Source organism: Gopherus flavomarginatus, chromosome 2 (genome assembly GCF_025201925.1).
Source record: "Gopherus flavomarginatus isolate rGopFla2 chromosome 2, rGopFla2.mat.asm, whole genome shotgun sequence".
NCBI classification, from domain to species: Eukaryota; Metazoa; Chordata; order Testudines; family Testudinidae; genus Gopherus; species Gopherus flavomarginatus.
The window spans coordinates 36,739,986-36,767,231 of record NC_066618.1 but is presented as its reverse complement, the minus strand read 5'-3'; the positions used below and the strand labels follow the sequence as shown (position 1 = coordinate 36,767,231).

Sequence of the window (27,246 nt, the reverse complement as noted above, 5' to 3'; positions counted from 1 at the left end):
ATATGGTTAAATCTCTGTGCTTAGTGCTGGAAATGTACCCCTTTGCTTAACCTGTATTTAAAAGCTTATTTTGAAAAAACGAAAACAAGTCCACAATCCACCCACAATTTAAATAAAAAAACAAACAAAAAACCAAAAAAACCACCCGACAACAACAAAAACCCAGTTTGTTTGGTCAGCAGGGTAATTTTTATTTAGTTGTAATAAACCTCACTGCAAATCTACAGTAAAGCTAATCCTTTAAAGTTGGTTAAATAGATACTTGCAAGAAAAATTCCATTTTGGAAATTTTAAAGCTGACTTTCCTTTTCTTTCTTTCTTTAGTGAGAAGATGGTGAAAACCATGTCCAGTAAGAGCAATACTGACAGCGCAGGTAAGACCATTCTTTTTTAATTGTACAGAATACATCAATCTACACCGTAACTCAGAGTCCTGTAGATATTAACATCTTATGGGAATTCACTGTAACTATAGTGTCAGAAGCAAGGCTATAGGTGAGTGGTTCTTAACCTTTACTGCAGCCTGCACTCCTTTGGTTCTCAAACTAAGTTCTCGCACCTGTTAATAAATACATAGGTTCGATGAAACAAACTAGTTGTACTTACATTCCCGTGCTTAATTTGTGTTTTTGATGACTTACCTTCTAAAAAAATCTGGCATGTCTCACACCCACAGAAAGGGAATCTCGCACCCCCAGGGGGTGTGTGCACTCCAGGTTAAGGACCCCTGCTATAAGCAAAGGATATGAGAACCAATCAGTTCCTTGTTACCAGTGGTTACTCTAAAGGGGCAGGATTCATTCTTCTTTCAGAATGAAATTCACACCTATGCAGGGAGCCAGCACAAGGTTTAGGTAAGGCATAGCCCTTGTGCTGGTTTTCTGAAAAGGAGTGAATTTCACTGCATATGCATGTCTCCTATAATGTATATCCCCAATCTGGACTTGCCGGGGGAAAAAAAAATACTGGTATCCTCACAAACTCCACCCAAGACAAGCTCTTCCTATGTGAGGAGTCAAAATCCCATAGCGCGCACAGCAGACTGTGCAGATATTAAGAATATGACCGCATGTGCTCTGCTGGGCCCTCCCTCTGCAGAGTTTAGATACAGCCATAGACAAGGCAGGATTAAGACATAGGAACTTGCCTATGACTATAGCTCTGAATCGTATGAGGGTATTAGCATCTTGCTTACATTATTTTTAAAAATTGCTTCTGTCCCTTATGGTTGGAAAAGAAACTTGAAAATGTCACCCAAATGTAGCCAATGCAGTGATGTGGGCTTGAGTGTGCAGACTGGCTCCTGCAAAGAGAGGAGCAGCAGCCAGTAGAGTCAGTGAGGAGACTCTATGATCCCACGTTCAGCTCCGGAGCAGACCAGGCTCTCATTGCTTGCATTGTTACTAAAACCCTATTTATGCATATTGAGATGTTTTAAAATACTATTGAATACCTTTTTAACCTATCCAAATTGTCAACTAGTAAAAGGAAAAAAAGATTTTATCTGTTGTGCAAATGTCCTATATAATTTAATAGAGAATTATAACCTTTCTGTAGGATGTTTAAGCATTCCTATAGAATTAAATAGATAATTCTAGCGCTGATGTAGAATTTTATTGGTTGGTATTTAAAGCAAACAAACCAGCCCTATGACAAGGTATAATTCTAAATTAAATTCTATAGATTTTTAGTCACTCGCTACAGATCCATGTTACATTTCTAAAGAACCTTATAGATTTCATCGCTATTAACTTCCATGGAATTTTTCTGTAAGGGTAGTTTGGCAATAAGATACTTTAGATATAATAATGCTAAGAAACATAGCAATCGGCAAGATAAGCCACATTGATCTGTTACTAACTACTGGTATCCTCCTAAAATGTGTTGGGTAGTCATCAGTCCCTAAATCAGGATTAGGTCCTATTTAGAGTCACCATTCTGGGCAATTTTGAGGGATGGGTTAAGGATATTACAAAAGAACATGCCAGCTAACATAAGCACCCATGCAACTACAGTTCTTTAAATTATTTGCAGAAGTGTCAGTTGCTATAGCAGTCTTCAGCAGCGTTCATTAATTTGTCTCTTTCTGGGCCTGTGTGTGGGTGTCTGTTACAGTGGATTGAATGCAAGCAGAAGCAGTTCCATAATTGCTAGCGACACTGTCCCACCTAAGAGGACTCTGCTCTGGCATGAAATACAGGTTGCCAACCTTATAGTTTATTAGCAAATCTATTAAACCACTCACCAGCCATTCCAGTGGTGATGTTAATTCAACTCCAAGAATTCCGTTTCCCTAGAATTGCAGTATACCTCGGATTGAACATAGCCAATAGAAAAACAGACCAGAACTAGAAAATATTGAACCTATGCAGCAGAGAACAAGTTAAGAGCCTGATGCTAGAACTGCATCTCTCCAGTTGAACCCCTGAGCCTACATGGAACCCCACTCAAGTCAGGATCTCGCCCTAAATAGGTTGGACAATATTCTTTGGTATAAAAACAGTATAGTTTGTAAAGAAAAAAGTGGCTGTTCAGTACTTTCAGGCAACTTAGAGAAAATCTATCTTTCTAGGAAGCTGCAATAGGATCATATTCAATAACATTCCTATCCTCTTCCCCAGTTCATTGTCATTATATGATAAAAACAGATAATATTTTGCAGTCACATAGATCCTGTCAAATACAAAGCACGGTAACAACAATCACTAATTACCCTTCACAGAGCCTGTACTAGGTAGCCATGGCAAGTATTATTTATTCTCCTTTTCCTGGTGGTGAAACTGATGTAGGGAGGTGTTCCCAAGACCACATAAACCAGTCTTATGACCGAATCTCTCCTGGCAGCCAATGCTGTGCCCATTCCCACTAGACTGATGTGTCATATATTTTGAACAATTTGAAAGGTTTCTTTTTCTGGTATTATAGCACATACACATTAACAAACCATTTATAATAACTGGAAACTTGAAATCTACCCATCTTTGTATTGCATTGCTGTAATGGCACTGTGTACCTTTTAGGTCGTCTGGCTGTCTCTGTGCCTTTACTAACTCACACAAACCTTTTTCACAGCACTGTTCAGGGATGGAGATCATGACCCCGCCATGCCTGAGACCTTGTATTCATGCAGCTACCTACTGTCACTAAGTTCCCCCTAGGTCAGAGTTCAGATTTATGAGGGTCGCCAACTAAGCCCAGTTCCAATTCCTCTGATCTTAAATAAAATCAGATTTTACTGGCATAGGGTAGTAATAAAGAGGGGGCACCCCTTAAATAAAAGGGTATGCAAAATACACTCTACAGAAAAACTCTGTTTAGTTACTGAGTTATAAGTTATGGTTATATATGAAAACTTTACACAGTACAATAATCTTTGGTCTGACCAAGCAAGGACTGCCTCTGTTCAAGGCGTTACGTGTTCCAAGGTATGTGGATAATTAGAGCTCCTATTTCCTTTATAGCTCAGCTCAGGTTGTCAACTTATGCTAAATAATGCCTTTATTTTCCTCTGCACATTTGAATTTTAACATACCTTCACCCTCCAAAACCAGTTTTGCTGACTCTCGTTTGGTTTTGACCGATCCCTGACATGGATTAGGTATGGCCATTAGGCAATAGCCTCTTAAAATATACACTTCCACTTAACTACAGCAAACATAGCCATCATCTTTAGTAATTTCAAATACCACTTTAAGACAGAGCTATAAAAAAACACTGATTGAGCAATCCCTTCTAGAGCACTGGTAAGCAGAAATGTGAATTGCTTCCCATCCTTAACAAAAAAACAGCTGTGGAAGATAAAAAGTGACTCAGAAATATAGTTCAACACTATATTGTACATCAAATATCCTGATGACAGGAGACTTTGATCAGACAGAAATAATATGGGAAAGGCTGATTGGAAACAAACTCAAACCAAATTGTACATACAAGTACCTCTCTCTGCTTTAATATTGTTATTTTGAATATGGTATTTCATGAAAACCAAAAAGTAGTATGCAGTATCCTTTTAGTTTGCCAACATTTTGGATCTTTTAGCTTGAAATATTAAATAAATAAAATGAGACTGTTACAGTCATAAAGTCTGTTTATCATGGTTTTTTCCTTTAGTCTCTATTCTGTTTTTTCGCAGAACTCTGTTACACACATTACAGAAATGATAATAAACTGCACAAAAGAGTTAAAAAAAACAGTGATCTTCCACAAGTTTAGTTGTGTAACTCCCACTGACGTGAATGGGAATCCCGTAACTATGTCCCTATAAAACACTTCAGCCCCCCAAAACCAAGAGAAATTAGAATATTAGAAATAGAAAGCATATTAGAAATATTCTGTCTATTGATTTATATCTCTCCCAGACATACGCATACCAACAAACACCCACTCACCCTCATTCTTTCCCTTCTATTTTTCTTTTCAAGTGGCGGGGATAGAGAAGGCACAGATTACTGAAGAACTACAGGCCCAATCCCACTTGCCTATTTCCCTGAAGGGTGGGAGGAAGGGACCATGAGAATTTCCTAAAAAGAGGTGGAATATGATTCTTTCTGTACTTCAAGAAATTGTTATTTATTGGGGAGGACAGACCATAATGCATACAATGTTTTTGTTTGAACTTGTCTTAATCCATCACTGTTGGTGGGTTGTACATTGCAGTGGAGATCCTGCCCTTTGTGATTTTTTTATATAATGAGCTATGTCTTCAAAATGTTCTCTCATGGATACACCTGTTGAAAGTGGACCATGCCAGGCTTTGAGCTCTATTGACTCTTGCAAATGAAACGTGATCCTTTATGCTCCCTGGTTGACTTGGGCAAAGTCACATGTATATATGTAAAATGATTTGCTCTTTAGGGAACCCTTCAAAATCTGGGAGCCACAGCTTGTTAGTGGTGAAGTTGCAGCTTTAACTTTGAATGTTTTTATTTTGTTTGGTGGACTCTATTCTAGTATTTTGAGATTCAAATGATCGTGACACTGTATTCCCTAGTGATATTTGAATACAAGAGGGCTATTTTTAACGAGTGGATGGGCAACCCAGTTCAAAAAATCTTTGTATTTGGCCTTATCTTTCTCTTCAGTCTAGTCTGCATCAAACCCCAACCTCCTTTAGTGGCTTGGATATAAATAAATGTGTTCTGAAGAATAGTAAAATGGAAGGAGAATGATGGTCTTGTGACTCTAGCAAAGGACTATGAGTCTAAAGTCTGGGTCCTATTCCGTGCTCAGCCACAGATTACCTGTCTGGTCCTGAGCATGTTAAAGATACTTCACCTCTCTGTGCCTCGGTTTAAAAAAGGGGCTGCAATTCAGCTTTGTTCACTAACTTTTGTAAAATACTTGGAGGTTTTCAATACAAAACACTGTAGAAGTGCAAAGTATATTTTGTATTAAATGGCTTTTCCCCCTTGTCTAACTGGCCTTCTAATTACCAGCCTATAGCCTAGCCCTGCTTCCAAGAGAGAGAACTACACTCCCCATACCAACTATCTTCTCACTCAGATGCCTTTTTATTCCTTTTTGATGAAATACCAGTCTGTGGAAACCAACTACTGATCACCAGAGCGCTCTGATGAGAGCCTGCCCTATACTAGTATTTCATATTCCAAGTGCTTCCCTGTAGTGCTTGAGAAAGCAATGGGTACCATGGCTAACAAGCGGCTAGTGCAGGCTCATGGCAGTGGTTGGAGTGGCACACCAGAAAACAAGACTTACCTGTTAGAGGGAATGGCAGCCAGGTGGCAAGAAGGAAGAGAGATTAGATTGGTCAACGAGTGAGCACTTGTCTTTCAGGGAAACGGATCACAATCCAGCTCTAGTTACAAGGAGGACAGGCAAGTGTGGGAGGTATATGTACCGGTTGGGGGCCGGATTTTCAGGCGTGCTTATGGTATACACCTGCCTGTCTGATCACTGGTTTGGCAATTGAACTGTGGGAGCTATTGCCTGGGGCAGGGATTAAAGGGGTAGGCTTTTTAAAAAAAATAAAAAGCTCAGTATTGTGGCTAAGAATCTGAACTGTTAGAGAACAGCTTTCAGAACCTTTTGGGGATCCTGTCTGTATTGTCTGTGAATTTAATATTCTTCTTAAAAAGATGCAAAAAAAATGGTGCATATGGGATGGAGAAAGTGAGATGTCCCTACAAAGAAAGCTGCATCATACATATTGGCAGATACAAAGATAAGTATTGATGTATATTCAACTGTAGTGTGAAATGTGCACAGGATAGCAATAAACACAAAAGCTGCTTAGTTCTCAAGCACTGCATTTTGTAAAGGAGCTCTTTAGAAGGGAAGAGAGTATTGAATGATGCTAAAGTGTAGCAAAAATGTGTGGCATCTAACTGGAGGATGTTGAAGTAAGGTATAGCATTACAGCCTCAAGCCGGGGGTTAGATCATGTATAAGGAAGTCGATGGTATGGTACAGCAGTGTACTGCATGGGTGCAGTCCATTATGCATATGCTTTTATGGACAGGACTTGCTGCTTTGTTTCCTGATTTTACATATTTAAATAAACTCTTAAACATGATTTTTACAATCCCCCCCTTTCCTCCTTTTAAATGAAAACAAAGAGAGACATCAGAAAATGGACAATTCACCTTTTTTTCAAACATCTTCCATGTGGGAAGGATTTGAGGAAATAATATGATAAGGCACATACACACCTGTTGCCAAAGGAACAACATGTTTGCAGCAGGCTGTGCTGTATCTCTGTATGCATGCTTTGCTAGTTGGCTAGACCAATTAATGATTAGTGGACTGGGTGTAAATGTAAGTCCACAGGGTTCATTTTCATGCAGTGGGTGTGGTGTGCAGAGTGTCCCTCTCTGCACTCAGGATTTACCCTTAACAAGCAAAGAAAAGCTTGCAGTTCTAGCTTTAGTTTGGTTTCATTACACTTGTCATAGAGCGGGACATGAGTGAAGCAAATAGTAACCTAAGCTACCATGCACAGGAAGGATTCCTACTGTCATTGACAAGTTGCTTTCAGTTTATGCAGGCTGTATGTTTTTCCTGAGAGTGGAGGAGGGGGTTGGAGTGAGGAGGAATGGGAGTGTCAGATGTATAACAGACAGGAAACCTGCAGAGGTACTATCCTCTTACTCTGTGCACAAGGGACTGACTGACTTGCTGTTGTGACCAGCAGGGTGTGCAAGGCAACATAATACTGTGAAGTTATTCAAAAAATGAGTCTGTTTCAGGGGAAAAAACACTAAGACGACAATTAAAAGTGAGAAATGTCAAAATGCAGATGTAATGTGAATACTGGCTGCTGATTTCAGATTTAATTGTATTACATAAAGAAAACTACTATGCATGTAAAAAGAACTGGCCTAACTTTGATGCTTGATCAAGGAATAATGTTTTGTTAAGAACATAGTTTCACAGCTTTCTATGATTGTTTTAAAAATCATGTGTAGAGTCCTGCACGACCAGTGCTGGTTTTAAATGCAATTCTGTGTACAGATAGCAATCGAAGATGAGGGGATGGGCAGATTAGTGGGGGCAGTATACAATTGGATAGTGTCTGTTGTGCCACCATTTTATTCTGGTTTGAGAGTATGGTGCTTACTCTTTTTATATCAGAGGGGTAGCATGTTAATCTGGATCTGTAAAAGCAGCAAAGAGTCCTGTGGCACCTTTGCTGCTTTTACTCTTTTTAAACTTTTTAAGAATAGGGTAACCAGAGAGCAGATGTGAAAAATCAGGACAAGGGGTGGAGGCATAATAGGTGTCTGTATAAGACAAAGCTCCAAATATCGGGACTGTCCCTATAAAATTGGGACATCTGATCACCCTATTTAAGAATAAGCCTGTGGAGTTGCTGACTGGGAACATGTAACTAGTCACTGAGTAGCCGACCAGGATGTTTTCCTGTGCTCATTTTCCACATACCTGTGTGCTTGGTTAAATGTCTTTCCCGTGCTAATCAGTCAGCAAATAGGTAGTGCAGGATCTTTGTGTGTACTGATGAAGTCAGTCTCAGATGGCCCCTACATAGGGTGGGCATTGCCTCACCCCTAGAATGCTGGATACTCCGATACTTCCAGGAATTGCATCAGTCCCCCACCCCCATCAGCATGAAGGATGCCATTGCTGCCTCATCCCCGGCAGCATGACCGCATGTAGTCATGCTGGAGGGCAGAGCAGCGAATTCTTCAAAATGGTATTGTCCATTCATGATCCAACACAAAACCATGTCCAGTTTTATTTCTGTACCAGACAGAGGACAAAATTATATTTTTTAAAAAGGACTATCGGGCTTAAAACTGGATGGATGGCCTGCCTAACCCTACACTACAATTTTAGCCATGTTGGGAGGGCCCAGTTAGAACATAACTATCTCCAAACCTGGATCCAGCACAGTTCTGTTTGCTATGGAATGGTCCAGCGAGTGGTCAGCATGACTTGCAGTTACAGTTACTCTCCCATCTGTACTAGAAAATGGAACCATGTAGTAACCAGTTTGGGGTAACGAGATCCTCCGACATGGCTGAAGTTGCAACACAGTTAGGCCCTCAGATATCTCACTTCAAAGTTGCATATTGATTGCAGAAATCGCAGCCACTTGATAGATAATGAGCACCTGGGCCGGCTCTACAGGTTTCACTGCCCCAAGCAGCGCGCAGAATCGCCACCGCTGGCGGGCAGGGCAACCCCTGTGCCCTTAGGGCGGCTGGTATGTTTCCGCGGCGAAGGCAATTCGGCGGCAGCGTCTATGTTTAGCTGAAGCCGCCACGGACAGCTAAACGTAGAAGCTGCCACCAAATTGCCCTCACCGCGTAAACGCGCCTGCTGCTCTAAGGGCACAGGGACTGCCTCCCCACCCGCCCCGCCCGCCCTCTGCGGTGGCAATTCGGCGCGGTGCTTGGGGGCAAAACAACAGGGACTGCCGCCCCTTGCAGAATGCCGCCTCAAGCACCAGCTTGGAATGCTGGTGCCTGGAGCCGCCCCGATGAGCACTGAAGTCTGAAATTAGCTATCTTCATCCATTTAAGATACAAGCTGAATCTGCTATGCTCGCAGTGGGGAGGAAAATGCATCTGGACCTTCACTTTTTGTAAACTAAAGAGTTTTGCTGGTATTACTTGCAGGAGCTGCTCACATGTCCGGTGGAAAGAATTCATTAGCAACTACTGATTCAACTACCATCATCAATCACCCTGCACCCGTTGGCTCCCCAGCAATGCAAGTCAGCCTACATGATATGAGATGCAATGTGTCAGACCTTCGGCTGCAGCTGCGTCAGATGAAGCAGCTACAGGTATGGTCACATCCCTTCATTTGCATGAGCACGTCCCAGTTTTGAAAGCCTTTTCCTGTGGATTAGAGTGTAAGACATTGTGCCTTTCAATGCCTTTTCTGTCTTCTGCTGCTTGGGTAAGTGTTGTTTTAAGTACTACCGTGATAGAGAAAAAGGAAAAGCAAAAGGCACAAAGAGACAGGTACAAACTGTTATAACATATGCACCTTTCACAAGAAAAGTATCTCCCTTTATAGTATTGGTTAGAGCCAGAAAAATAACTTCTTGCCTATTATTATTAGTTATTAATTCAATATTTATAATACAGTAGTATCAAAAGTCTCCAGGTAGATCAGGTCCCCATTGTGCCATACATAAACATGTATGAAGACGCAGTCTCTACCCTACTAAAGATCTTATCACCTAGTAGTTTTCACCCTCCTGAATGAACACTTCAGCTATGAGGAAGCCAAATAATAATTTTGGGTCTGTGAATGAGCTGTACAATTTTTAGGGCCTTTGATTTTCAGAAACCGAAAGTAGGTGGCAACCTCCTCTAGGACAAAAAGAGAAAGAATCATGTAGTAGGAGCTAAGAAGACTGTTTCTGTTATAGTATGTCTGTATTTGACCAATGCTTTCATGACCTACACAGTGTCAGCACTTCAGAGACAATGAGAAACAACTTGAGAGAGGTTCTCAAATGTTACTGATGACTGCAGATGTCAGTTCAGAAGTTCTAGCAGGCTATATGACACACACACTCATTTTAAAGTATATGAATACATACTGCTCACCCCAAACGCTGTGGAAATATTTGTACAATTCTTTAGTCCTTTGCCTAACTGGAAGTTGAAGGACAAATGCGGCATATATATTAGATAAATACTTCATCACAGGAAATGTAAAATTTATTCTTGTAAATCCATCTGGATAGAGGAACAGCCAGCTAACATTCTGCCATTCAGGACACCCCGCCTTGAAAGTGACCTCAAATCTTTTGCAATTCTGGTTTATTATTATGGAATAGAGTGATATTAGCAGAGATTAGAATACACAGTATGCTTTGCCTTTTGCACTCTTACCTAGACAGGAAGTGTAATATTGGTGACTACTAGCTGAGGAGGGGACAGGAGGGTCAGATTAATAATAGTAAAGCGAGTGCGCCTGTGAATGAAGAGGTGGTCCTATATCTTTTGCTTAGCTTGCTGGAGAGGAGGAGATGGGATCAGGCAGGTGATTTTGTGTATGCTGCTATATCCATGTGCTTACTTTTTCATTTAGGCTTGAATAAGTCCCTGGAATACAAATGCATTTTAATATATTTCTTAATAGTGTTGCCCATCTATATGCAGATATCAACATATCTTGTATACCCAGCTGGATGTTGTGTTACACTTCACAGTCTCTCTCCCAGGAAGTAATTTTGCATTATTCTATCATATATGTACCTTCCAGGGCAGCCTCTGAGAAAGGTTTCTAGGACTATGCAGCCATTTATGACAAGTTAGCCCCTCCATTTATTTCAGTGCAGTTCTCTTAGTGATCACTCCAGTAGCGACTGGGCATATTAACAATCCTGAGAGGTCCTGTGTTTGAGATGTCCTATATGTTACTCACATAGACTATTTTAAAATTACTGTAATGGGAGATTCTCTGTCATAAGTTAACGGAATGCAGCAGTTTTTCCCCTCACGTTCTTTAAACAGGGCTAACAGTTTTTCAGACAGATACTGGTTTAACCCAAAAAGGCACCCTCTATTTATAAATCACACTTCTTCCTGAAAAGACATCAAAGGAAAAAAGCATTTTTCTCTTTTTCTCCTGTTTGTTTAGTTAATATATTTGACTGCGCTTTGTGTTTTGTCAGTTTCGCTATTTCTGCTGTACAGTCAGTCAGTTTCTTCTGTTGTTTGTGAGTCTTTCACATATCAACAGAAAAAGAAATAATTCTGAAGGATTAGAAAAAATAATATTTATTTGTATTACCAGAGCACCTAGGAGCCCCAGTCATGACCAGGATCCCATGGTGCACTGTACAAACACAGAACAAAAAGACAGTCCCTGCTCCCAAGAGCTTACCATCTGACAAGCACAAAAATTGGCACATTGACTCAGGGACAGATGCAGTACTTGTAACAATTTTTTTAAAAAATTGGCACACCACCAACTCAGAATCTAGTCTTCAAGGTACCATTAATTAACATAATGGAATCCTAAAGATCGCAGATGAAAAAGACCCATTAGTTCACACAAGCCCTGTGCAATGGGATCTACAAACCCCATACTGAACATAGGCAGGGTGGTAGTGACGAGAGTCTGTCCTATTTACAAGCAAAGAGCTTGATCACAACCCCATGCAGCTGCCAGAGCTGCCAATCATGGAGGCAGCCCCCGCACCCCCCCCCCAGCCGTGACAAAAACGGCCAGGAGACTGCAAGTCCAAAAAGTGAAGGCCAAACAGATTTAATTGAAGGTGAGGGTCCAGGTACTGTCCTGAGAGAGCAGACTTAATCTTAAGCGAATCCACATGTTCCATAGAATCGCTATGGATAGAAATTTCATGCTCTAATAAAAATATAACATTAGGGATCTATTATCGACCACCTGACCAGGACAGTAATAGTGATGATGAAATGCTGAGGGAAATTAGAGAGGCTATCAAAATTAAGACCCCAATAATAGTGGGGGATTTCAATTATCCCCATATTGACTGGGAACATTTCACTTCAGGACGAAATGCAGAGATAAAATTTCTCGATACTTTAAATGATTGCTTCATGGAGCAGCCGCTACGGGAACCCACAAGGGGAGAGGCAACTCTAGATTTAATCCTGAGTGGAGCGCAGGAGCTGATCCAAGAGGTAACTGTAGCAGGACTGCTTGGAAATAGTGACTGTAATACAATAGCATTCAACATCCCTGTGGAGGGAAGAACACCTCAACAGCCCAACACTGTGCCATTTAATTTTAAAAGAGGGAACTATACAAAAATGAAGGGGTTAGTTAAACAAAAGTTAAAAGGTACAGTGACTAAAGTGAAATCCCTGCAAGTTGCATGGGCCCTTTTTAAAGACACCATACTAGAGGCCCAACTTCAATGTATACCCCAAATTAAGAAACACAGTAAAAGAACTAAAAAAGAGCCACCGTGGCTTAACAACCATGTAAAAGAAGCAGTGAGAGATAAAAAGACTTCCTTTAAAAAGTGGAAGTCAAATCCTAGTGAGGCAAATAGAAAGGAGCACAAACACTGCCAAATTAAGTTCAAGAGTGTAATAAGAAAAGCCAAAGAGGAGTTTGAAGAACGGCTAGCCAAAAACTCCAAAAGTAATAAAATGTTTTTTAAGTACATCAGAGGCAGGAAGCCTGCTAAACAACTGGTGGGGCCCCTTGACGATCGAAATACAAAAGGAGTGCTTAAAGATGATAAAGTCATTGCGGAGAAACTAAATGGATTGTTTGCTTCAGTCTTCACGGCTGAGGATGTTAGGGAGATTCCCAAACCTGAGCCGGCTTTTGTAGGTGACAAATCTGAGGAACTGTCACAGATTGAAGTGTCACTAGAGGAGGTTTTGGAATTAATTGATTAACTCAACATTAACAAGTCACCGGGACCAGATGGCATTCACCCAAGAGTTCTGAAAGAACTCAAATGTGAAGTTGTGGAACTATTAACAAGGTTTGTAACCTGTCCTTTAAATCGGCTTCAGTACCCAATGACTGGAATTTAGCTAATGTAACACCAATATTTAAAAAGGGCTCTAGAGGTGATCCCGGCAATTACAGACCGGTAAGTCTAACGTCGGTACCGGGCAAATTAGTCGAAACAATAGTTAAGAATAAAATTGTCAGACACATAGAAAAACATAAACTGTTGAGCAATAGTCAACATGGTTTCTGTAAAGGGAAATCGTGTCTTACTAATCTATTAGAGTTCTTTGAAGAGGTCAACAAGCATGTGGACAAGGGGGATCCAGTGGACATAGTGTACTTAGATTTCCAGAAAGCCTTTGACAAGGTCCCTCACCAAAGGCTCTTACGTAAATTAAGCTGTCATGGGATAAAATGGAAGATCCTTTCATGGAATGAGAACTGGTTAAAAGACAGGGAACAAAGGGTAGGAATTAATGGTAAATTCTCAGAATGGAGAGGGGTAACTAGTGGTGTTCCCCAAGGGTCAGTCCTAGGACCAATCCTATTCAGTTTATTCATAAATGATCTGGAGAAAGGGGTAAACAGTGAGGTGGCAAAGTTTGCAGATGATACTGAACTACTCAAGATAGTTAAGACCAAAACAGATTGTGAAGAACTTCAAAAAGATCTCACAAAACTAAGTGATTGGGCAAGAAAATGGCAAATGAAATTTAATGTGGATAAATGTAAAGTGATGCACATTGGAAAAAATAACCCCAACTATACATACAATATGATGGGAGCTAATTTAGCTACAACGAGTTGGGAAAAAGATCTTGGATCTCGTAATGGGAAGTGTTGGGCAGCCTTATCAAGCGGTGTCACTACCTGTGTCACCTGTAATAATAATAAAAAATATGAAACGTAACATGACATGTGCCTTCCATTGACCTCATCATTTTGCTTTTATCTTGAGGCAATGTGATCTAGTGCACTTTGACTCCAGAGATGTGGATTCTGTTCCTGACTTTGCCACTGGCCTGCTGGGTGACCTTGGGCATGTCAGGTCACCTCTGTGCCTCAGTTTCCCTACCTGTAAGATGATGGTTCTCTCTTTTGTTAAGTTCTTTGAGACCTATGGTAAAAAGTGCTATATAAGAGGTATTCTATATAGGCTATATATAGTTTTTTATTTATGTTACCCTTCCTTGACCTCTGCTCCGACCTCAGGGTTCAAATATGTATGTATATGAGCTATGAATAAAGAAACAAGTTCCCAAGTCTAGATGCCTTGCACCACAGCATATTTGTGTGTCTCAAACTACCATGCTGGCCTACACCAATGTAAATCAAAACACTGATCCCACACTGAGCGATAACATATACAAAATGCCTTTTAAATGATTTAGTATGGAATTTAGCAGCTGCAAACTTTTAGAATTCCATACAATTTAAAAAAAAGGAAACATTTCCCAACTTTTCTGACTAATCTTCACAGCCTAAACACACTGGACATCCAGAGCCTTATCACTGAAGAGCTAACGTTCCCCTCAGTGTGCATCCCACTGATGTTAATGGGGAGGTAGGAGTGCACAGCAGAGGACAGATTGGATAATACAAATGTGGAAAGCCAGAAGCAATGTATTGACTTGTCTATTTAGTTCTTTCACTGACTGGAAAGATGAACAGTGACGTAACAGGCCTTTTCAATTTCAGATTTCTGTTTTCCTTCCTAAGTCAGCTTCTGAGGTGGTTTTGTTGTCTTGAACATCTTTGCAAGACTGGGTGACTATTCCCAGGCTTTTTAGGCAGCAGCATTTCTTTTCAAGTTATACTGTTAATGCTCTTATGAAAACTGTTGTGTTTTTGTTCAGTATGGTGGAAATCCAGATAGGGTTTGGAAATAAAATCTTGAAGTCAGTGGGAAATGCTTAAGTCACTAGACTCCTAAGACACTTAGGCACTTTTGAAATTTTTACCCTGTATCTAGAACATTGCTAGGATCACAGAATCATTCTCATGCCTACACAGATCCTAAATGTGCTAACTGGACAGAGCCTCACTTACGACTTTTCATGTTATGACCTCAATAAAACTGAAAGTAGGAGACCCAAGCCATGGAAAGTCGGTAATATCGGGCCTTCCAGGGGGCTGTTACACTTGGAATTCTATTTGTAATAGTGTTGAGAAATGTTTACTGCTGAGACAGAAGATAATGCCCCAGTGTTGAACCTAAAAATAGATACAGTAACTCTTCACTTAACGTTGTAGTTATGTTCCTGAAAAATGTGACTTTAAGCGAAACGATGTTAAGCGAATCCAATTTCCCCCTCAGAATTAATGTAAATGCGGGGGGTTAGGTTCCAAGGAGATTTTTGGGGGGCAGACAAAAGACATTATATACTGTACTGTACTGTGGTGGGGAGGTGCCCCGGCTCATCCTTGGGGCTCAGGGCTGAGGGTACAGCGTCTGGGAGGGAGTTAGGGTGCAGGAGGGCACTCAGGGTGGAGGTGCGAGGTCTGGGAGGGAGTTAGGGTGCAGGAGGGCACTCAGGGTGGGGATGCGGGAGGAGGCTCAAGGCTGGGGAAGGCAGAAGGTGCAGAACACATACCTGAGGCAGCTCCTGTTTGGTGCAGGGGGTGTGCAGGTGGCACTGCCCCCATGGCCATGATTCTGGGAACTGCCCCCCATCCCCTCGGCAGGCAGGGCCACTTAGAACGCAGGGCTTTAGGGGCTGCAGGGTTCTGGGCTAAGGGGGCCTTGGGGCCCTGCCTGCAGCTTTAAAGCCCCTTTCAGAATGCGGCCCTGCAAGCACAGGCCAGAGGACTCAGGAGGAGCAGGGGCAGCCGCATAGCCAGCGTCTGGAGAGAAGCAGAAAGAGCTCTGCCTGGGGCTCATGGAGGGGAGCCTGGAGCAGCCTGTGAGCAGGGCGAGGAGGCCTGGCCGCTCACATCCCCCAGCGCCAGCTGCAGCTACCCCTGGGCTGGGGCCGGGACTGTGGGGAGGGAGGGGGCGCCTCAGGGTGCCAATGCACAGCTGGCTGGAGAGGGGCTGCGGATCGCCTCGGGGCCCGGCTGGACACTGCCTTCCACGTGGTGTCAGATCACAGGAGCAGGGGCAGGTCTCGGTGCACTGGGGAGCCCAACAGGCTGAGGGTGGTGGCGGAAGGGGGGGGCTGACATGTGTGAAGAGGTTAGGACATCTGCGGCTTTGCTGAGTGACCAAGACATGGCTCCAAAACTTCCATTGGCCTTTGGGCCACCTGTATCCAGATTAATTCAGTTATAAATGCTTTGGGGCAGAGGAGAGAGCCAGGGTCTGCTCACCAAATAACCCGGCAACAGCCCCATTGCTGCAGTGGAGAAACCAAGGGAAAAGTAGCAGATCACCTCCCTCTTCCCAACACTGTACCCATGAGGGAAGCAGGCAGAAGGATTCAGTGGAAAGGGTACAGACCTGGGAATGAGTAGAACCTGGGTTTTGTGCCCAGCTCTGCCACTGACTTACTGTGTCATCTTGGGCAAGTCAGGGTGGCTCTGTCTCTTGGTTTCCCCATCTGTAACATGAGTATAATGAAACTTTCCTCCATTTGTAAAGCATATGAGATCTATGGATATAGCCTGCTACATACATGCTCCGGGAGGGGGGCGCAAGGTGGAAGTTTCGCCTAGGGTGCAAAATATACTTGCACTTGCCCTAGGGACACCCTGACATTAGCCTTCCCCTTCCCCCCCGCCCCCAGCAAGCAGGAGTCTCTGGGAGCAGCTCCAAGGCAGAGGGCAGGAGCAGCACATGGCAGTTCGGGAAGGGACAGCTGAACTGCCTGCAGTTGATAGCCGCAATTGATAGCCTGCTGGGCGGCTGCAGCACAGGGAACTTAAGGGAGCGGGGAGCTGATAGGCGGGCTTCCAGTCCACTCTGGTTACAAGCCCCCACCGGCTAGCTGCAATGGGCTGCTCTTCCTGCAACCAGTGAACAAAGCAGGCAGCTGCCAAAAGACATCAAAAGGGACCACTGCACAACTTTAAACGAGCATGTTACCTAATTGATTAGCAACCTAACAGTGAAACAAGGTTAACCAGGACGACTTTAAGTGAGGAGTTACTGTACTTCATCTCCTCTCCCCAGCACTCCATGCCCAATGAAGAGCGGTTGGAATTTCTTAAACATACTTGTGAAAGAGTGTATAAGAAGTGCTCACTGGGCATATAAGCGGAACTTGCTCAGTGCCTATATACGAGTCACCCAGGGCCTCTGTAATTTGCAACATCTTCTAATAGAAGATTTTTACTTGTAGTGTGAAAAATTACATCTTAAAGAGCAGTTCTTCTCTAAAAGACACTACTGCTTTAAAGAAAAATGTGATAGGTTTGCAAGTAAAAAGATGGGTTTTTTTTTAACTGTCAGCCCAGCGAGCTCATCCTGGGCAGCATAGCCAAGGTGGGTTCTTTCCTTTTCCACTAATGAAGATTCTCCAGGCCAAAGTAGGTATTTAGTGATATCTGTGCACTCTAATTATCTTCCAATTATGATCTCAGTGACACCTGTGGATTCCCAATGCCTTCAAACCATTTTGTACAAGTGTAACTGATTGACCCTGTAGGTAAAATTCAGTGCACAATTAATGCACAAGTAGAAGTATGATCCAATTCACACTCTCCTAACTGTTTCGGCTCTGCAAGGTTAACAGGAATAAAAGGTATTACAATTTACGTTGCCCACTAAAGTGAGAAGATCTGTGGCAGGTCTCCTTTCTAAATAGTCACTTTTTAGAGAAAACCCACATTTTAAAAGTCTCTTTGTTGTTGATGTATATTGCAAATTAGTTGTACGTCTTTCATTCCGTCACATTGAGTAGTGTATCCACTGCTTGCAACATTGAGAAGTGCCCCTCAAAGAATGGCATTCAGCTTTCACACTACCGTTCATGATATTTTCAAATGATGGTCCAGCAAGTTTAGTGAAGGACTAGTAAGAAGGGATCATGCCCTTTAGTGTGACAGCTCTCAGAGAAGCGGCTGCACTCTTATTACACGTCACAAGGCAGAAAGCTCATCACTGATATTTTATAAAACGCCTTCTAATGGCACGTTGAATGGTGTATAAAGGTTTCAGTCCCTACAGAAGTATGCGGTGAAATTGGTGCGAGACATAGTACATCATAATGAAGTCTACACATTCTGTTTGTCAGCTTGCTACTGTAAGTCAGACACACGCTTTAGAAGTTAATGGAATTTGTGCTCTTTCCCCACTTCTCCTTGACATAACATTTATGGATAAAGTTAAGGGGGGAGGGAGTATGTTCATTCAGCTGTATGGCTGTTTATCCAAACCTATTTCTGAGAGCTGCAATGTGTTCAGTTGCCAGGATGTTAGTCAGGCAGGAAAATTGAAGTTGATTTCTTTTGTGCAACAGCTGCAGAACCAGGAGATGCTGAGGGCAATGATGAAGAAAGCTGAGCTGGAAATCAATAGCAAAGTGATTGAAACAGTGAAGAGGCTGGAGGATCCTGTGCAGCGACAGCGCATCCTGGTGGAGCAAGAAAGGCAGAAATACCTCCATGAAGAGGAAAAGATTGTGAAGAAGTTATGGTGGGTGGGGAAACCTCTCCTAGTGTTTTGAGCTTGTTTGTTGTTCATGCTTGGCTTTTTCCTTTATAGAATATGCTTTCACTGTGGGACTGCTCTTGTAGGTAAGTGCTACTTAGCACGCACACCTTTCTCTTCTTTACATAATTCCATGCACTCGCATAGGCTGAGAGAGAGCAGGGAGAGTCTGATTATGGTTGTAGAATTATATCTAAGTACAGCTGGGAAAAGAACAGATTTTTTGGTTTGCTGGCGCTGCTGAAAAAGCGGGGGCGGGTAGAGGGTTCATTTTGGGACAAACCAAAACCCAATTTTTTTGAAAATTTTAAATAATCAAGTCAGAAAAAATTGTTTTAGGTTGAATGAAATATTTCATTTAGATTGCAACCATTTTAAAACATTTGGTTGGTTTTTAAGTGAAGTTTCAAGGAAATTTTCAAACAATAATTCATTTTGAACCAAAAATCAGAATATTTCCTTTTTAAAATGTCAGAGCAAACCATTTCAATTTTTTTAGCCTTTTTTAAACTGAAACAATTTGACAAAATCAACACAAATTCACAAAAAAAATTGATGTCACCAAATCTGCATTTTCCACCAAAAAAAATTCAACCAGCTCTATTCTAAGTGACCAAACATTGTGCAAATCAGTGGCCTCTAACTGGGTGAGGGTTCTTAGCTAAGTGATGATGGTTAGTTTCCGTCTTCAGAACTCCCCATCCATATGCCCACAACAAACATGACCCCTTAATTTCAGACACTGTCTGTGGCGTCCATGTACCCAGATATTAAATAAGGTGTAATTGTAAAAGGAAAGAATAGGAGGGACTAAATTTTCTTCAAGAGAGAAAGAGGTGCAGTGGGAGATAATATTCTTAGAGTTAAATACTGTATAGAGACAGTGTTCTATAGTGCATGCTAGGATATCTCATGGAATGGGCACTGATAATATGGAATGTGGGGGACTTGAAAAGGAAAAATAAACGTTAATTAAAATAAATTATGTCAGTTATGTTAGTTCAGGGAAACGCTATGACCTGTGTTATATAGGAGGTCAGACTAGATGATCTTAATGACCCCTTCTGGCCTTGGAATCTATGAGTGTTCCTCTTGCCATTGTCTGCTGGGATCGTCCATGCACACCTCTACATTTAGAAGAGTATTTGCAGGATGCCATAATTTAAGATTATGTAGAAGAGTCTTATTTTCTCAATTCTTTGGCTTACTGAGATTGACAATGGCCAGTGATTTAGTGCAGCTCTGATTTTGAAAATGTGATGCAATTGGGATCTAGCTCAAAAAAAAAAATCAGTAAATAGTCTAAATAATTCTAACACTGAGATTTTGTAAGATACTATTTAATTAATTTAGTTTTTATTGCTGATCCAAATGTATATCTGGCCACACCTGAAATATTGCTCCTTTATGTATAGAGAAACTTTATAATCAGCTTCTCACTGCAAACATTAATCATGATAATCTGCCATACCAGCAGCTCTGATATTTATAAACAAAGAGGGAAAGCAATCTTCTGTGTTAATATATGTGTTGTCAAATGACTCAGATTTACTACAAAAGTATCGCACCTGTGATTATAAAGGATAATATTAATCTAGGAATTTGTGTTTTTTCTGCAAGATTGTGAATTTACAGTATTATATACTGTGGATATTGCTATAAACTAGCTCACAATCCTAACTGAGCTACAGACAGTGCTGTCCCCCACCACTGTCCTGTTCGTCGGTTTATTCACACACTGTGTATTAGCTAAGACTGTGTACACCCTGGGGCTGGAGTTCTCTTATGTCTACACTGCAATTAGACACCCATGGCTGGCCCAGGCCAACTTACTCAGGCTCCCCGGGGCTCAGACCAAGAGGCTGTTTAATTGCAGTGTAGACATTCAGGCTGAGGACCCTCCCACCTCACAGGGTCCAAGAGCCTGGGCTCCAGACTGAGCCTGAATATCTACACTGCAGCTAAGTAGCCCGTTAGACCAAGCCCTGTGAGCCCAAGTCAGCTGGCACAGGCTGGCCACAGTTTTTAAATTGCAATGTAGAGGTACCCTTTGTGTTCCTTGTTCATAATAGTGCCTAGATGAACTTAGTGGTGCTATCAGGACATACACCATAAAATTACACTTTAAATGTCAGTTGGTAACATCAGAGAGAGGTTAACATTCTATGTAGAAGTTTTCCATCTGACACCACTTCAGACCTATAAAGTAAATGCACAGTAACAGGACACAAAAATTATCATTTCTCAGACTTTTAATCATTGTCCTATTGACCTCTTCCAAATCATAGTCCTACAGACCTTTCTCATCAGAATCAAGGAGTTTCAGGGATTCAGCTACATTTGTAAAAATGTGTTAATTGCCCTGGAATATGAACTTTAGTATTGCCTGAAGGAACAGAGAGAAAAACTCTTCCAGCTTTTCTGATTCTTGGTTTAACTCTCCTCTCTGCTACTTTGAGGAATATTTCCAATTGCAAAAACAAAAATCATGGCAATTTCATATTACAAATGAAGGAGATTTCTACAAACCAATTTAAATCAAATTCACTACTAGTTTGTTTCCATTGGAATCTGTAGACCTGTGCCAATTTATGTCAGAAGAAGATTGGGACTTCAAAAGCAGCAAAGAATCCTGTGGCACCTTATAGACTAACATACGTCTATAAGGTGCCACAGGATTCTTTGCTGCTTTTACAGATCCAGACTAACACGGCTACCCCTCTGATATTGGGACTTCAGTTTCATCTCAGAAAATAGAAATATCCAATGAAGTCCAGGGAGATCTCTTAGACAGTCTGCCTTGAAGGCATGTAGAAAGTGCACTCCATGTAAACCAGATCATTTTGCATGCCTGATAATTGTACTTTCAGGCAGACATTTTTAGTAAATTAAATTGGATCTAATCCAAAGATACAATACCTTTTTTGGATGTCAGTTACCAAATACCAGCCTCAAAGCTTGCTAGATACCAAAGGCAAATTGGGATAATATATGTCAGTCACAATTTAAGTGAAGGATACATTTATAAATAGGTTATGAAAAAGCTAATATATGATTAATAGAGGTGATAAGCATATTACAGACATGAGTTGTATGCTTTATAGATGGTTAGAAGCACATGAATAGAAGGTGTTGTAGTTAGTTATAAACCATAGTTATAAGCAGCATATTTATAAACTATTGTGATAGTCAGAAAACACAGATGCATCCAGTAAAAATGCATTACTTACCAATGCGTTATGTGGTAAAACTACAATGCATGGTATGCTGTACATATTGTACAAAGTTCTCTCTCAGAGCTAGAACATAAACTATAGGTGAAAGCTGACAGCACTTCTAATAACAGTAAAATAGAATAATTGTGCCCCTTCTGACAAATTTCAAACAAACAGACATAAAAATAAAGTACTTAGATTATTTTTAAGTAAGATTTCAGAATTTAATACTAGTATTTATGATTTTACAATAATTTTGAAGAACACTAGCAATTCGGCATTGTCTAGGAGCATCCTGCATCTGTAATTGGAATAGGTGTCATCAGCATTGCTGAATAGTCTCTTGGAATCTCTGCCTTCAGTAGGCAGGTTTTCTAGGAAAATCATATTTTCATAATCAGGATATCTGGTTTCCATCAGCCTGCAAGGTGACATCCTTAGCATTGTGAGTGCTGACAAAACGTCCTCTTCTCTGCATTCTCATTAACTGTAGACTGAGAATCAGTATTTTCTCCACACACTTGTCAAATTTGATCATAAGTGCTGGAACTAAGGGTGCTGGGGGTGCTGCTGCATCCTCCTGGCTTGAAGTGGTTTCCATCATACACAGGGTTTGTATGGCTTGTTTGGTTCAATGGACCTCAGCACCCCCACTATAAAAATTGTTCCAGCATCCCTGAATTTGGTATGAATATATTATTTCAGACCAGATATAACAATATATTTAAAATATATTCTAAATTTCTCTGTTATGTTCAAATGCTTATTATCATGTGTAATTGCAGTTAGAAAAAACTTTTATATGTTACTATCTGGTGTAACCCACATTTTCGTACCAAAGTCTGGAAAGAACTCTCTCTTTGTGAACAAAAGTGAGACAGACACCATCCCCTGCTATTTAGATGTCTCCCTTACCCCTGTCTGTGTGACAGTGGCCCTTACATGCCAAAAGATGATTGTCCTGCTCCATGCCTCCTACTGTCTCCCCATTCAAGCCAGGAGCCAATTCAAAGTCCTGGTCCTAATTTTGAGGTCTCCAGTAGCATAGGACTCAGGTTTCAGAGAAGCTTCTTTTCTATTCCTGACTCTGAGGCAGCTGGGTGTATCAGGGCCATTGAAGCCATTATTCTACCAGATGAAGTTCACAGGTACGCGTGACAGAGCTATCAATGGTCCTTGATTGTGCAACAACCTCCTACCAGAGGGTTTGAGCTCACAGCAACATTTTCTGGGCTTGATGATGGAAAGCGGAGGTTTTTTTGCAAAATCCTTCCTGTGTTGGCTCTGTTCTTGAGGTGATATCCTGCTGTTTGTGTCTTCTTTATTGTGAACGCAAATGTAGGAGAAGTAGATATGTGTTGTAGTGTTTTAAATTCGACTACCTCGTTCCCTGTAAAAGCAGAAGAATATCATTCAGTTGGTGCCACCTACTGGCCTCTTTTGAGATTCATCATCTCTGTGTTAATAAGCAAGATGTTTTCTCTCATCTGCATTTGTATTGGGAGACCTTCCAGGCTGGTGTTCCTAAAGTGAGATCTCTCAGCTTAGGTATGTCTTATTCACATCTGCTCCATTCTGGCGCACAGGCAGATTGAAATAACACGAATCCTTCTCTCCAGATCTTTGTAAACAGGGTTTTTGTACATTTCAGACCCTGCCTGCTCACAAGGAGCAAGTAAACTCTTCTTAGGGATAACAAGTTCTAGTCAGCTCTCAGCATCTCAAATGTGACTAGAGCACAGCACTGTCCCTAATGTAGAATCCAGTGGGTGAGGTAATATCTTGTATTGGCTGACTGTTGATGGTGAAAGAGACAAGCTTTTGAGCTACAGAGAGCTCTCTTCTTCAGGTCGCTACAACAGCACTGCAACAACTGGTGGGAGGCATTCATCGGTGTCAGCTGTATAACAAAGGTTGGGTGCTGACTAGATGGAAGTTAAGAGGAGCACTGTGAAATTCACATGCTGTATTCGCTCGCCTTAGCCTGCCCCAAGGATTAGTCCTTAGGGTAGAGATATTGTGGAGCAAAGGCATGCATTTATAAGGGCAGAGTGCAGGACACAGGTGCTGGAGTCCCAAAAAGCTGCTATTTGTTCTTTGGCTTTCCATAATTAATTAGTTGGGCTGCTTATGCCTTTTTCAATCTTTTGTCTATTTCCTCACTCTTTTCTTGACAGCTGAACAGTGTAATACGGCTCTCTCATATCTGTCTAGGTGTTTGTATCATGCCCGTCACTGCCATACCTGAGTGCCTGGCTGTCTCATACAGTCACTGATTGTTGTTGTTATTACCTAGCTCTTAAATAGCACTTGTCATCCATAGAACTCAAAGTGGTTTACAAAAGAGGTAAGTATCATTAGCCCCATTTTACAAATGGAGAAACTGAGGCATGGATAGATGAATGCTGAATTCAACACATCTGTGTCCACTCCTGTTTTTGAATTGTCCAAGAGCAGCTTATGATTTTCTCAGATATAATTTGGTATTTGCTCTTATCTGACAAATAGTTTGTACAAATAACCTTGGTCTGTGGATTGTTAATGAGCTGTTTGTGGCATGTATTTGATAGTCAAGCTCTGGTGTCAATTTTAATTGGACATGCAAGTCACATGCTTGTCACTGAATGGATGCGTGTAAATCTTAGACTCAGGATTCAGAGGTGATAACTTACATGTATCAGTTCAATGTACTCAGGATATTCTCTAGTATTAACATAACATTTGCTGTTTCTGAGAATATTGCTGCTAGTAAACTCATTAGCTAAAATATGCAGTGAAAGTGGTCACAAAATGAGTGTGAATGGAGGCAGGCTTTTATCAGAACAAATATTCATGACTTGGGGGACAGGGGTTGTGTGTTTGTTCTGAGGTAGTCACACAGTGCTACAGTTTGTTTGTCATTTGTGCCCCTTGGTGTCAGGGCAGCGTATTCACATGGTGGCCTGTTCCTTGCAAAACCTCTCATAACATGTACTGCCTCTGTGTATTTTATTATCCTCAGCATATTCCAAAACCCCAGTGTGTTGAGAGGAAGTTGCCCTGCTGGGAATCTGGAGTTCTAGCTCTCTCACACACCCTCCGTTTAGGCACTCATTGTTATTTTCAGAATCAAGCTAGTAAGGGGTCAGTAGCAGTTTTAAGGTGCTGTGATATTTCTGATCCAGATTTGTCCATTCGATTCCAACTATTTTCACAAAACAAAACAAAACTCAGTTCAAGTTCTATTTCTGCTTGTTTTTTTAAACAGTGAGCTAGAAGCTTTTGTTGAAGAGCTGAAGAAGGACTCTACTGCCACCAACAAGATAGTGACCTTGAAAGATGTTGAAGATGGGGCTTTTCTTCTGCGGCAAGTAGGAGAAGCTGTCGCCACCCTCAAAGGTGTAGTTTCCCTTTTATGTTTGGTTTGATTGTTCTAACACTTGGGAGTGATGTAGGTTTGTGTCTTGATCTGAAACTTGGTCTTTGCCTTCTTCAAAAAATCAATTAAAGGTCTTGGGGTCTGAGTGTGTGATCTCTGTGTGCAGGCGGATACGTAACTGTTGAATACACTCGCATGTATCCAACTCTTTTTAAAAAAAAAAAGCATTTGTCACTTTCTCTTGAACTTGGTGGTTCTTGTTTTCGTAGGTGAGTTTCCGACATTGCAGAATAAAATGCGGGCGATCCTCCGCATTGAAGTGGAAGCCGTGAGGTTTCTGAAGGAGGAGCCCCATAAACTAGACAGCTTGCTGAAACGAGTCCGCAGCATGACAGATATCCTTACCACGCTGAGGAGGTGAGTTGTTTTTCAGAACTCTGAACAGTTCCAGCAAGGAACACTGCAAAGCCTTTTCCATTCAGAGTCAAAAGGTTTTCAGAGCCACAACTTGTTTATAGGGTTGTATGTGTAGCCCCTCCTCTGAGGCATAGCTTTTCTCTCTCTAGTGCTTGCTATCACCAATACCTGGAGCAACTTTTCCCCACTCTTTGCATGGGTTGGGTCCTGGGTTTTTTTTTGACCCCTGGTGACTCCTCACTGTGGCAATACACAGGGTGCTGTCTCTTGAGAAGGAAGAGGAAGCAGTGTAAAAGCCCTGTACATAGGGGATAATAAGATAAATGAAAACAAACCCCAGCAAAGAAATAGCAGACCAAAAATAATAGCATAATAAAGGGGGGGACTTACTGGGAACAGGAAAATAGAGGAAGGAAAGGGTTATGGTTAACTAATACATTTATGAAAAAGCCAGTTCTCCATTTCCTAACACTCACCAGCCTCTGGCACTCTCTGAGGCACCTCCTTGAGGCAGATGGTAGGCTGATGTTGAATGTCCTGAGATGGAGTGTTGCTGTGCTGTAGCATTTGTCAGCTTAGAATGAAGTCCCCTGGGTTGGCAGGGTCCTCTCCTGACTCCAGCTGGACTTGCTGTACCCTGGTCTGGAATTCTCCTGGGGTCTTGGCTGGCTCTTGGTAACTAGTGCCAGGTTGTCTCTCTCTCACTCTACTGGATGCTGGTCACTTCAGTGTTGGAACTGCCTGATCCATGCAGTTGAAGTCTTATAGGAGTCCAAAATCTCCCTTAGCGAGGAGTGAGAGTTTAGCAGAAACTTCCCTGAGCTGTGCTGTCTCTCTCAGCTTCCAAACTAAAACTGAGACTAAACTCGGTTCATTGGTAGTAGAGTCAGGCTACTCCCTCACTGGGGGCTGTATAACTCTGGCTTGTTGTTGATCCAGTGACCTTCTTGTCCAAACCACACCAACAAGGCTTTCTAATTCCTTCTATCCCCACCACTGACTCCAAGCACACTGGGAAATGAGGTCAGAGGATCTTGCTAGCCATTATTGTTGTACTCCTTCTGTAAGGGTCCCTAGAGGTTCAGTCTGGAGTGCCAAGAGCTGGGGGTTAAATATGGGTTCCTCTTAGAACTTCCTAACCACATACTGAAAATCGTGACTTCAGTTGTTCCATGTAAAGTCTCTGTCTAAAGCAGCTACAATAGTCTAGTAGACCCTAACTAGGGATAGGTTGAATCCAAACCCCTGACCAAGACATCCTTGACTGTTGGGGACATTTAACTCAGGAGCCATACAACGTGTGTTTGTGCCCATCTCTAACCCAATCGGTTGTAGACATTTTACAACAATTGGTGTTAGATCAGGCATACTTTGAGTGCACAGCATGAATCTCCCAAAGTATAACACTAAGAAATAGCTAACACAAAGCATCGCTAACATGATGTTAGCATTTGTCACAGAGTCCCCGGACGATGCTCTGGACCTACTCCCACAAAGCCAGTCAGGACTTCGGGGAGCCTCCTCTCCCTTGGACTTCGGGGAGCCTCCTCTCCCTTAGACTGTCTTCAGGGCAAGAAGCTCACACGGCTTCACCTCGTGGGTCTGTCCTTGGAGCATTCAGCATATTCCCCGCCATGCACTTCCCACAGCGAGTCTGCCCAGGCAGGGTCCTGGGAAAGTCACAGGGTCCTGCATGCACCCCTACTTCGCAGTCAGATGTGACTCAGGCAGCCAGTAAAACAGAGGTTTATTAGATGACAGGAACA

At 41.8% G+C, this 27,246-nt stretch overlaps 1 protein-coding gene across 14 annotated transcripts in view; it reads left to right on the top strand.

Annotated features, from left to right (window-relative positions):
* KIAA1217 (KIAA1217 ortholog) overlaps positions 1-27,246 on the top strand; it is a 531,277-nt gene that overhangs the window by 471,533 nt on the left and 32,498 nt on the right. For all 14 annotated transcript variants that reach the window (XR_007772456.1, XR_007772455.1, XM_050938988.1 and 11 more), the window contains 5 exons: positions 325-374; positions 9,099-9,268; positions 18,300-18,475; positions 24,953-25,083; positions 25,333-25,480. Coding sequence is in view for 12 of the 14 variants with exons in the window: in XM_050938988.1 (XP_050794945.1) it covers positions 325-374; positions 9,099-9,268; positions 18,300-18,475; positions 24,953-25,083; positions 25,333-25,480 (675 nt within the window). In the remaining 2 variants the exon portion in view is untranslated. The remainder of the gene's footprint in view (positions 1-324; positions 375-9,098; positions 9,269-18,299; positions 18,476-24,952; positions 25,084-25,332; positions 25,481-27,246) is intronic.